This window comes from Lynx rufus, unplaced genomic scaffold (assembly GCF_022079265.1).
Source record: "Lynx rufus isolate CCGP_SWC_20201006 ecotype Redwood Valley unplaced genomic scaffold, mLynRuf1.p SCAF_24, whole genome shotgun sequence".
NCBI lineage: Eukaryota > Metazoa > Chordata > Mammalia > Carnivora > Felidae > Lynx > Lynx rufus.
The window spans coordinates 17,630,641-17,642,361 of NW_025814839.1; the positions used below are offsets into that span (position 1 = coordinate 17,630,641).

General features: G+C 47.9%; 1 protein-coding gene across 8 annotated transcripts in view; it reads right to left on the minus strand.

Moving 5' to 3' along the window:
• Window positions 1-3,960: 3,960 nt before the first annotated feature.
• Window positions 3,961-11,721, minus strand: part of MTMR3 (myotubularin related protein 3) — a 151,086-nt gene continuing 143,325 nt past the window's right edge. For 6 of the 8 annotated variants that reach the window (XM_047088013.1, XM_047088016.1, XM_047088010.1 and 3 more), the window contains 3 exons: window positions 11,556-11,644; window positions 10,751-10,777; window positions 3,961-8,863 (listed from right to left, as the gene is read on the minus strand). In XM_047088013.1, coding sequence (XP_046943969.1) covers window positions 8,692-8,863; window positions 10,751-10,777; window positions 11,556-11,644 — 288 coding nt within the window. In that variant the 3' untranslated portion in view covers window positions 3,961-8,691. The remainder of the gene's footprint in view (window positions 8,864-10,750; window positions 10,778-11,555; window positions 11,645-11,721) is intronic. The other 2 variants (XM_047088017.1, XM_047088015.1) reach the window with 1 other exon arrangement.

The following is an 11,721-nucleotide window of genomic DNA, read 5'->3' on the forward strand; positions in this document are numbered from 1 at the left end:
GAGCTTCATGGAACCAATTAGGTACTTCATGGGTATGGCTAGAGGATCAGAGAGCTAACAGATTAAGAGAGGCTTTAAGGAAAACTGAGGAGACCCTTGACTAACTTTTCAAAACTGACTGCCCTGTGGGAATGGTGTCTGTTTTATTATGCAGTTATATAAAGTTTAGGAAGGAAATATACATAAAATGATTCTGTTCTAAGGATTAGCCCGTAATTGCAATTGCACTTTGTTAAGAGATACTAGTTTTAGTAGTTTCGTTTTGCAGTTAGTTCCAGTCAAACCTTTTTCACTATTTATATATGCAACTCTAGTCTCCACTTTAAGTAGGTTGACTCAAAGGGGCTTTTTCAGTTCTTTTTGGATAATAAGCACCTTTTAACTTATTTTTATCTGCCTCATCTTCCTAACAGACGGCACACTCCTAGGGCAAACAGTGCTGAGACAAACAGAAATGCCATGTCATCATCTCATGGGACGGTGGGGGCGGATATGTGTGAGTCACCAGTGAAGCCTGTGCAGACCCATAACCCTCAATTATTTGTTAAATGAAGGAGTCCTGGTGTATCCAGAGCTGTTGAAAGCAAAGACCCTCAGTGAGGGTCCCCAGCAATGAGGGGTGACTAGATGACCTCAGATACCCAGGCTGTTGCCCTCAGGTCCATCCAGGTTTTTCAGGCATTGGCCGTGATCTCCAAAAATCTGGAGTGCTTGCAGGACAGGACTGGGTGGAGGACACAAGAATGACAAGGATGATCAAGGATGCTCAGGTAAGGAGAGGCAGAGGCCCCAGCTGGCCTCCTCCCCTCAAGCTGTTAAGGCGGCTCTAGGTGCTCTGGTTCATTCCTGCTTGGTATGGTTCAGAATTTTTTAAGAGTGAGCTTCATAACCAGACTGAATGATGGAGCTTTTCCCAGTCCAAGGGAGGGTGTCTGGAAAGAGGTTAACGTCCTCCTTGGGAGTGGAGGAGGGAACGGCAGATTGGCACCAATGTTCACCCCAGCTCCAGGCACTGACTGCTCTGTAAGGAACCACCAAACCTAGCAGTGGAAAAGAGCAAGGTCAGGTGCTGCAAGGCCTTTCCGTTCAGCCCTCCTTTCACTGACCAGATTGGGTTAGCAGAGCCCTCAGGCCCGAGACAGTCCCGAAGTTAATGCCTCAGAACTGCATGGGGATGGGTGGAGGGCAGTGTACATGTGAGGCATGGCCTTGAACACATCTCTGGTGGGAACAACTGATGTGCTAGCAGTTTCTTCAAGCTCCTGGGAACATGGCCTTTGCTGCATCCCTGGCAGACTCATAGGGAGCTGTGGTTAATAAAGTGTCTCCATTTTAAATACCTTGATTTGTAAGTCTCCAAGGAAGCATGCATGAAAGGAGGGCAGAGAACTGAACCTCAAGAATACCAATATTTAGGAAGCAGGGAGAGGACTGTCAGGAAAAGTCCCTGAAGGCCAATTGAAGAGGTGTAAGAGTCAGCAGGAGGTTTATTAAGGTTACCCTGTTGTAAAGTGCTTTGAGAAGGAATGCTTTGGGGCAGGGTCTGGGGTGTATGGCTAGTACTTGGGGACATCTGAGAACAGTGTTAGAGGGGCAATAGGAGCTTCTGAGCTGGTTGATCAAGTCAGATGAAAAATCATACCCTTGAGGTGCCAAAGGAGGGAGGTCACGTCCCAAGGGCTGACAGGGAGGGACCTCAAGAGTGGGAGCTGCCCCCAGAATGTATGCTAGTGGGTACCACCTTCTGGGTGACTTGAAAGAACCTGCAGTTCTAGGGACTGACCTTCCAAATGGCAACAAAGTACAACAGGGGAACCATTTACAACTAACACTTATCTATTTTAACTTGCGTGACAAAGCCTTAATATGTTCGGCTACCTTGGGCTCCATTAGCATTGGAGATGGCAGGGAGGATCATATGAATGCAAGGTCTTCGCTTCCTTTTCCAACCACGGACTCTAGGATCCTCATGGTGGCTCTCTTGCTAGATAGAGCACACAGTCTGGGCCCAGGCCTCTGCCTCAGACATCTATGCTACAGAGGTAAGGGCCACCTGGCTCTGCCTCCCCTGTTCCTCAGCCTGGAGAGTGGGTCTACATCTTGCAGTTCGGTGTGTAATCTGGCACCTCAGCAAAGTGAGGCCACCTCAGTCTCCACAGGGCACAGGAGTTCTTAGCTGCCACCTCCTCAAACCCAACAAGCAGTTTCTTTCTGACCCCCTTTCATTGCTTTTATATAATTTTAAAGCATCAGTACACCTGCAGACCCGCCTCCATTAAAAAAATTTTAATCCTTTAATAAAGTACATACATGAACTTTAAAGTCTTTGAGTAGTGATACATTTGTAATTTATTGTAAAACTCAGATCAGAATGCTTCAAAGTCAAAATTTTATCTCTGTAAGGTGGAGGACATGAGGTGGGGCCAACTGTCTTCTAGTTTTAAGATATGGTAAAATAGAATGTCTGCCAGCTGCCAGCAGCCAGAGACAGAAATGCCATCTCATCTCATGAACAGTGGGGAGGGGAACATTTACTTAACACCCACCTTCAACCTCCTCTTCTGGAAAGTGCTCTGCTCTAGATGAGGAAATGCTCAGTTCCTCACCCACCCACCGGCGTCTCAGCTGGTGCTGCGGGCCTGGGATTCCAAACCCAGGTTCTCTCCACCAAACTAGTGGTTTTGAAACTGGCTCTTGTGGCTGTGCTTCAGGGGATCCCTGAAAACACTTCAAAGATCATATTAAATATTAAAAATCATCTCTAATATGTACACTCAACGATAAAACACATTAGCTTAGACTGAGACCTCACAATAAGGTGTCTGTAGCTGCCTCTGTGTAGGCTTCTCAGAGGTCAGCGATGCAGAGGGTGCTAGCCTGGTGCCTGGATCACCATGCCCAGCTGCAACTCAATGCTAGTGGCTCTCACTGTAGAATAACTTGAGTGCTTATTTATAATCGTTGGGTGTTTCTTACTAATCTATGGAGGATAAGGATTTAAAGCAGGTATTGAATATTCTCCCCTATTAATCCTTTTTTTCAAGCATCTACTTCACTTTTGTCAATAACCAGAGATTGCAGGCAAGCTGTGACTATTACCATTTGCAGCCACTTACCTATTTACAGTAAGGATTTTTTTCCTGTATCCTACAAATTCAGAAATAAATTGGAGGCTGAGACCGTTCACAACTAATCCATTTGCGGTAGTAAAAAGGCACCCCCCCCCTCCATCCCACTAATTTAAGACAATGTCACTACTTAGTTCAGGCTACTGTTATATATTTGGAAGGTTAAAAACAAAAGCAATGATTATAATACCAAAACCTTTTAATTTTGGTTAGAAGGGAGAAGGCTCCCAGTTTTAAACCTTTTGGTGTCAACTACTAAGCTCTTCTGTGAGATTTTTGGCTTGGCTAGCTCAAAGATAAGCAGGTTAAAATAGCTATCTAAGGCTGTCTTCTGGAAGCCCAAGAGCACTGGAAGGTGGTGGAGGTGGAGTCAGGCAAGGTTTCCTATTCAGATTTTGTTAATTCATTGACAACCTTAAGTCTTTACCACTCCCTGAGGGTCAGTTTCCCTCAATGAAAAAACCAGGACTTTGAATTAAATCGATCACTTTCAGACTTTTATTTTAAGCACCAAAACCTTTCTTCAAATCATATCTTACTTGTAAGTCTAATACTTGAATGGGCCTGGGGGCTCCCTCCCCACAAAACAGCACAAAAACCACAAAACTACATGATCTATAAGGCCCCTTCCACCTGTAAATGTCAGGATTTCAAGTCCCTTACCTCCAAAACACAAACGCTGACCCCTGCTGTCCCTTCCTGGCCAGGCCCCTCCCTCCTCTCCTGGACCAACTAAGGGGCCTAGTTGACTCATCCCCAGCACCTAATACACTGGTCATAGCACTGACTAGAGAACCACAGTGGCAGCCGGAATCCAGGGGCTGAACAACCGTTTGTGGGTGAAAATGACAAATTTATTTCGTTTACATGGTCACTGAGGCTACAGCAAAATCAACACTGTTACAATAGGCAAGCACTACTGTCTGCAGCAACACACAGCACATTTCTTAAACAGCATCCGAGGCTCATAGGTTATGTTTGCATAAAAAAAAAAATGTATGAACCAAGCAGTTAAAGGCCCATTTTAAATGCCAATGCCAAACAAATTTCACTGGAAATACAATTAAATGCAACTGCCAGGAGCACTGTAAGAAAAGGTGACCCAAATTGGGCAGGAGAGAAAAGACCGGAAGTGGTAAATAAAATACAATAGCAAAAACCTTGTGATTCCTGTTGGGGGCTGGGAGGGTCCTTCCCCTCATGCCTCTGAACGTGGGCCTAGCTTAGAAGAGGACTGTTCCACCGGGGAGGCAGCTGGTACCTGTGCAAAATGTGCAGATGGTGAACTGCATACAGAAGAGAGGAACAAAGTGTCAGTGTGGTTATGTGCTGGGGACAGCGGGCCTTGTGTTTTAAGAATCAAAGGCTTAGAAGGGTCACCTCTTACAGCTAGAAGCATCTCAAACATTCTAGGCCGGCCCTCACGATACCTTGTCAGTAACCTCAACTTAGGACAAATGTTCTTAGAAAACCTGACTAGAAATTAAATCCTAGGATTCCTGCCATGTCACTCAAAACTGCAAACGGAGAGTCAGTCACTGCTCCACAACCTAGGGCTCATTTTCAACTGCTGTTTAGCCTATCCTCACAGAATTCAATTGGATACAGGTGCAGCCCGGGGGTCAGATCACTTGAACGGGCACTAGCTAGATGAATTCCTGCAACAGCACCTTCAAATCCGCCCTCATGCTTAAAGGATCAGTAGAGGTCAGGGCTAGAGTTAACTTCAGCAAACATGGAATCTCCCAGCCTCATGCACAGCAGCTAAAGTCTATCAGCCATTTCAATAGCCTGTAATCTTATTCTAGGGTGTACCCTCGATTCCCATTTCAGTATTTTTTAATAGCTGGATATTGTTTAACAGGTCTTCTGGCACCATTTTGTTCATTCTCTGTCAAATCTGCCACAGCTTTTTAAGTCTTAGAATATACTTTGCTAACATAGAAATGAATAGTGAACATAATAGCAAAGTAAAGAAAAATTTTTCTGTACATCCTCACTAGAAAATCCCAGTGGATTAAGGCAGCTCTATCATCTTTTGGACTGAGATTAAGGCCAGAGTCTGGAAAGAAGGGGAAAACTGAGAAAATGCCAGGATAAGAAAGTTCGGAGGAGGACATCCTGGCATCTCAAGATCACTGTTTAGTCCCCCATTGCTTCACACCAAATTCCTCCAATGTGGGGTCCTCAGAAAACCAGCCTTGCCCTTGGAAAACCACCTCTGTCAGCACCTGGCCATCTCCCACATCACTTCCTTAGCCTGAGATGCACACTGTGCAGGTCTTCTCAGCACGCTGACTCTTCATATTCCCACCCCCAGCAGCTCCACATCTATGGGCCCCTGACAGCCTTGCTAGGTTCTGCTAGTGTTTTAACTGGCAGAGGGCTGAACCCTTAGAGATTAGAAACAGGAGCTGTGTGTGGACAGACATTGGCTAGGACACACTCATTTTTACAGTCTGAATATGGCCCTCCCGATAGCAGCTGAAGTGGCACCTTCTCCTTCCAGAGAACAGGCTAATTCTCAAACACGCGCTGGATGGCACTCTCAGCTTTCAGACTAGTATCATTTGAGCTGTTTATATACTTTGTGTTCATGTACTTTAGGCAGAGAATACATCCAGAAAGTGACCCTGGAAAGCCTGCCCTGAGGAGGCCCAGAGCTGGGCACTAATCATACCCACCTTCCCTAGGGAGGAACTGCTTACTGTAGCTCTCCCACAGACCTGTGGGATGGGAAGAATGCCCCGTGGTGATGCAGAAGAAAGAAAATACACCTTTGTAAAGAGCAAGAACTAGTTAAGAAGGGACTAGATGCTAGGGTCTTGCTTGGCTGGTTGCAGATCTAAAGAGAAGTTCAGCCCTCTCTACGGAGGGAGGAAGGGGACCTACAGTTAGGCACATAATCCAATCACATCCGTTTCAGCTTCTGCCCCCCAAGGGCTCTCTGCTCTCCCATATGCTCTCATCCAAGAACAGACAGAAGCATTTCCAGCCACCTCCCCCTGCCCCAAGTCTTCCACACTCCACTGCATGCAGGGCTCTGTGCTTAACCACTGCTGCAGGTGCAGCTGGTGCTCCCCGGGTGTGGTGGGGTTAAGGAGCCAGAGCACAGGCTGCCCTGCGATCCATCAATCATCAGCAGTGACAGCGGGGGGAGGGGCGCACGTGGGGAGAGGAGCCTAGAGACCAGAGGTAGTTTTATTTACTATTGATGCTCAGTTCTCCAGATGAGAAAGAACCCCTGGTGTTAAGATGCCCAACTGCTTTGCCGCCTTAGTTTTGGAGATGTTAGGGACAAAACCATCAAGGAAATACATTTCAGTGCTTGGGCATTGTGCTGCGGCTCTTTGCAAAGGTCCAGAGTAGAACAGAAACCTGTAGTTTTCCTTCGCCAAAGTTCAGTTTCCCGGCAGCACCTCCAATTGCTGCTGTTTAAGAAGGAAAAGGGATGAAGAGGGAATAAATCACAGGGCAAAGAATTGGAACGTGTTAGCAAATGCTACCATGCGGAACACTAAACTTTATTCACTTTATTTATATATTTAACAGTTCTAAAGTATTTACTTCTTGCTTTGACAAAAAATGAAAAATATAGGAGCGCTGACTGACTCCTCTTTAGGAGAAAAGGGTTATATGTACAGCTACGGAGAGTTACGGTTCCTCCTTTACATACAAAGAAAAATATTAATAAAAAAGTGCTTCATTGATCGAAAAGGGCTAAGAGCTGCAAGCATTTATTCACACTGTACATCAGACCCAAGAAACCCGTATCATAACCTCTTGGCACCTGTCACTAGAACTGCACAATCTCAATTAGACTGACTTCTCCCTACCTGCAAGGCCAGACCACACAGAGTGCGGAGAAGAACTACACCCTGTTTCACTGAATTCAAACTCCGAGCGAGCAACCTGCTGCAACTGGGAAGTCAGGGACGTGCTCAGATGCTCTTGGCTTTGCCTGGACTGACATCTCCAAGGAAGGCTCTGGGCCACGTCTTAACCACACAGAGGCACACACAGGAGCCAGCTTCCTGAGACAACTTCCTTTGGCCAGGGAATTGCTTCCAGAGGGTAAGAGAGTTCCCTGGCCTCACCCCCACCCACTCACCACAATCCGCCATTACCACTTAGCAGCTTTTAGCAGAGCCAAGCATGGCCCCTCCCTTGAGAGGGAGGGCAGGCACAAAACATGGATGCCAAGATTACAAAGCACAAACCTATAAACTCCTCTCCACCCTTCCCCACACTCACCTCTACCACAAATATTCTTGATTTAAGGCTCTTTTTGGACCACATCAAAGCTTACTGAGGAAAGGTGCCCCAAATCTCCTACAGGCTGTGTCACTTCTCTAAAGAACCCTGCAGAGTCACCAAGTGGCCCCTCACTGCTGGCCAGCAGCACAGGAACAGGGCAGGGGGACTGCTGGGACCTTCCCACTGCCCCAGGAAGGGAAGGAGAAGGAAGGCTGATTGTATGGGACATACTCCCTTTTCCAGACGCTTGCACTCTGAAAAGCTGATTCTACCCCTTAAGGGGGAGATCCATGATTTGTTTGGTTTGGGAATGGGAAATTTTTGGAACCCTGAGTCTGGATTTCCCTGTGCTGGTCAAGGAAAAGAGATTGTTTTGGGGGGACCAGGCCCCGGCAGGGGCTTCAAGGTGCACCCGGGCTCAGGGAAGGCTTTGGCCTTGGCCATGGCAGCAGGACCACTGCACTCTGGCCAGTCTGTACTCCTATGCCTGAGGGTGGGAAGCACTACACAGCCTGGCTGAGGGAGGCATACTCATGACAGCGAAGGGAACCCTAAACCATCTGGGTCGAGTTAAAAACAGAATCCCATGCGAGAGAGAACAATGCTGGCCACCCCGATTCCCAGGCCCTCTCGCTTGCCTCAGGACAACAAACACCTTCCCTCCCCAAAGCAAGGCTCAGAAGGGTTACATTTTATTATGTGCCCCTCCCTCCAAATGCCAATCCCATTTATCTGTGAGGTGGAACTGGCCCGGCTCCTGTGAGGAGGCAGAGGGCACTTGGGACAGTCTGTTAGGAAGATGCTTCAGCCTCCTCAGCAGCACAGGTTTTTCGAATCAGCTCTGATGTGACAATGGCACGAGGAATGGTCACAAACAACAGCCCCAGCTTTCTTCCCCACTAGCTCAGGCCTCCACTCCTGACTCTGACCAGCCTCTCTCCGTCCTGAGGAACCAAGCCAACCCTCAGCATCATGGGACAACAGGTGGCTCAACAGTCACAGACGGCTGGCAACCTCTGGTCTTCCATTTAAAAAAAAAAAAAAAAAAAAAATTTTTTTTTTTTAAGACAACCAGCAGACTTTCTTTTTTGGAAGCAGAGGAAGGATGGAAAAGGGAGAGGGGAAAAAAACAAAACAGGAAATAAAAATCAATCTACAGTCCAGTGGTACATCCCAAATTTCTGTCACTCTGCACAGGTGGTTCCATGCCCCCATTCCAAAGTGCACGGGCCTCTCGGTCTGCCCAGGCTGTGGGCCTGTCAGAGGAACAGCAGCTTGGCCTCTGCCCGCCCCAGGTCACTGAGCTTCAGTTTGAAGTGGCAGCAATGGGCTTATCCAGTTCAAGGTCAATGCTGGAGCTTGTGGGATGTAGGCTGCTATAGCAAGACTTGCACACTCGACTGGGTTCAAAGAGCTGCTGGCTGGGAACTGGAACCTTCTGATTACAACAACTGGAGCAGAACACATTCCCACAATTCCTTGAGATGAGAAGAAGAAACAAAACAATGTTAGTTTCAGTAGCAGATATGGTGTAGGGAAACCAACTTCAGAAGACAGGACTTTGTTGTACGTCCTTCGGATGTGCTAGAGACTCCTCCAACAATGAACTGTTCATTTGTCTAGCCCAGGAACAAGCCAAGCAGAGAGGGGGGGATCCCTACCTAGCATAGTCGCACGCCACTGTGACTTTAGGGCCAAGGACAGTTGGCTGCCTCACCATTATGGCTCAAGATTACCAGGTGCACAGGAAGATGTTCAAGAGAGATCCATGAGAACAAAAGGGCCCAGGGCAGGAGTAGCTGCTAGCTCACTGGGTAAGTTCTGGCCCAGAAAACCCACTTGGCCACACCCACCTGGGCAATGGCCTTTGTGTAACTTGTGGTCACAGAGAGGCCAGAGTCCAGTGGAACTACCTCCGAGCCCCTCAGAGGAGACAAACTACCAAGCCCAGCCGGGGAGTGAGGAGCCTTGCCCAACGGGCTACTCCTCCAGAGGCTCGGAGGCAGGGTCATGGAGAACAGACTATTGTCACCAAGGACTGCCCTGCTGCCAGCATGCAAAGCCAGAAGACAAGCAACCAGTGACGCATGCTCAGGGTGAAAGGACAAGAGCACAAATGAACACACGTGCACAAACACCCCCCTTATTAGATAGGTGTCAGTCAATTATGGCTCACTCCCCTGCCTCCGTGCATCTCCAGGGAATATCAGAGCTCCACCCAAAGGCCTGACTGTACCCAGGCCCCTCTCTCCTCCTCCACTTGAAAGCCCAGCTATGATGTGTCTGTGCAGCACAGGTGCACATCCAAACAGCTACCCTTCACAGCTAAGAGGAAAGGGACTGGCAGAGGATGAGTTTCTGCCCACCTTACAACCCCACTCTGCTAGGACCTTAAGTACAAATCAATCTCAATAAAACCAAGAATGGGAGACTTCAAGGAGCCTGAAGTCGCCCACCAAAGACTTGGGGAAAACAGCTGAAGGGAAATCCTCCTCATCCTCGGCCAGCATCACTCACTACCTTTTCATTTATGCTCCTCAGAATGCAAACCCACTGCTGGATTAAGGACCACCTGGACACAGAGGAGAAAATACTAAATACCCTTTGCAGACCAAAAACAAACAAAAAACCACAAGGAGAAGGCTATACATGGGGCAATGGAAGGACAGAGAACCAAAACGAACACACACAACTTCATCTTCTAGAACGCAGTAAGCACTCACGTTTCTGAAAAACATGAGTCAGCAAGAACCTGTGGTTACACAAAAAAACTACCTAAATCTATTTCTGAACATCTACATTTATCATACCTGTTGGAGTTCATCCTGACAATGAATTTCATCAGTTAAGCTTTTCTATCTGGTTTCTTTCAGGGGATCCTAACAGAGCCTAAGTGGAACCTCCCACTAAAGTCTTCCATGCTAAAACAGTTCTCTGGGAAGACCACCTCTGTTCAGTCTCACTCTCTTTTTAAAAAACAGAAGCAGCAATGCTGTCTGACTTGGGAGGTCATGAAGCATCATTCTAGCATTCCACTCAATGACTAACCCAAAGGAAATAGCTCTGAAAGCCCAACTGGCTACTCCACAAGACCAGCCCCAGCTGAGGCACTGCTTCTCAGTCACAAGCAAGATGGCTCGGTTGACCTGTGTGGGCAGAAAGAGAGTGCATGACTGCATCCTGACTTGGCCCTCATAGTCTCCTCAGTCAGCTGCTTTGGATTCCCCCCAATCCCACCTGTCTGCCTGCACTCCCAGCCCCCGGCTTTATCCCAATGAGTGCAGAGAGGGGGAAATGGCAGTGTTAGTGTGGAGAAGTTATTGTAGATGTGTAGACATCACAGACAGGTTGTTGTAAATGCTCACCACGTTTGATCAACACGGTCAGTGTCCCTGCAAGGAGGGGAGAGAGAGCTCAGAGAAGCCAACCAAAGTCATTCGGGCTTGGGGCGCAGGGTGGGGAGATATACAGTCCTAGAAGCATCATTTCTAGACAAAGAAGTGGTTCCATTTTCTACCTGGGTTCACTTATGTGGGTGAACTATGTCAGGATTCAGATAAACATGCTATCCCAAGAACACTGAACATCCTCCAGTCAGCTACCACCCCAGTTGGGGCAAAACATCCCTAGCAACTAACTACCCCAACCAAGAAGAAAGAAAGAAAGTCAGGAGCCTTAAGGATTGAACACTGTGTCCTCAGCTGTCCCCAGTAGTCCCCGCAGCTAGGTCTCATCACTACTGGCACAAGGAAAACAAGTTTGGGGTCAGGGAGCAAGGTAAGGAGTAGGCAAATGAAGTTCTCTGCCCACAGCAGGAAAACTGTTTTTGCCAATAGCAGCCATGTTGAATAGGAAGAAATTGTATTCTAGGAGTAAGAAATGGTAGTTTGGGTGGTGGCTGTTGCTCTGCTAATCCAGGAAGCAAAGCAAAAGGGGACATCATTTGCACATTTCAAAATTTTATCATGATCACTCTGAACTGGAAATAAGACCCCAAATGCAAACACCAATCTCAGAGGCACAAAAGACGAGCTGGCGTCCTGTAGACCCCAGGGTCTGCCTCAGATGAACACTGCCAGCCAGATCCCTGCACCTCTCCAAGCTGCAGGCACTGAGGGCCAAAATGTAGCCTCCACACCCTGGCCCACCCACCACACCCCCCAACGGCACCTGCAGTGGTGCTTCCTGCTGGCGAGCCAGAAGGCGCTGTCGCACGCGTAGCAGTGGGCAGCCAGGTGGTCAGGGAGCCAACGGGTCATCTGTAAAACAGATGGGGCCAGGTTAGTGACGGGAGATGAGCCATCCAGCTGGAGCCGGCAAGAGCCATGCTGGGGGC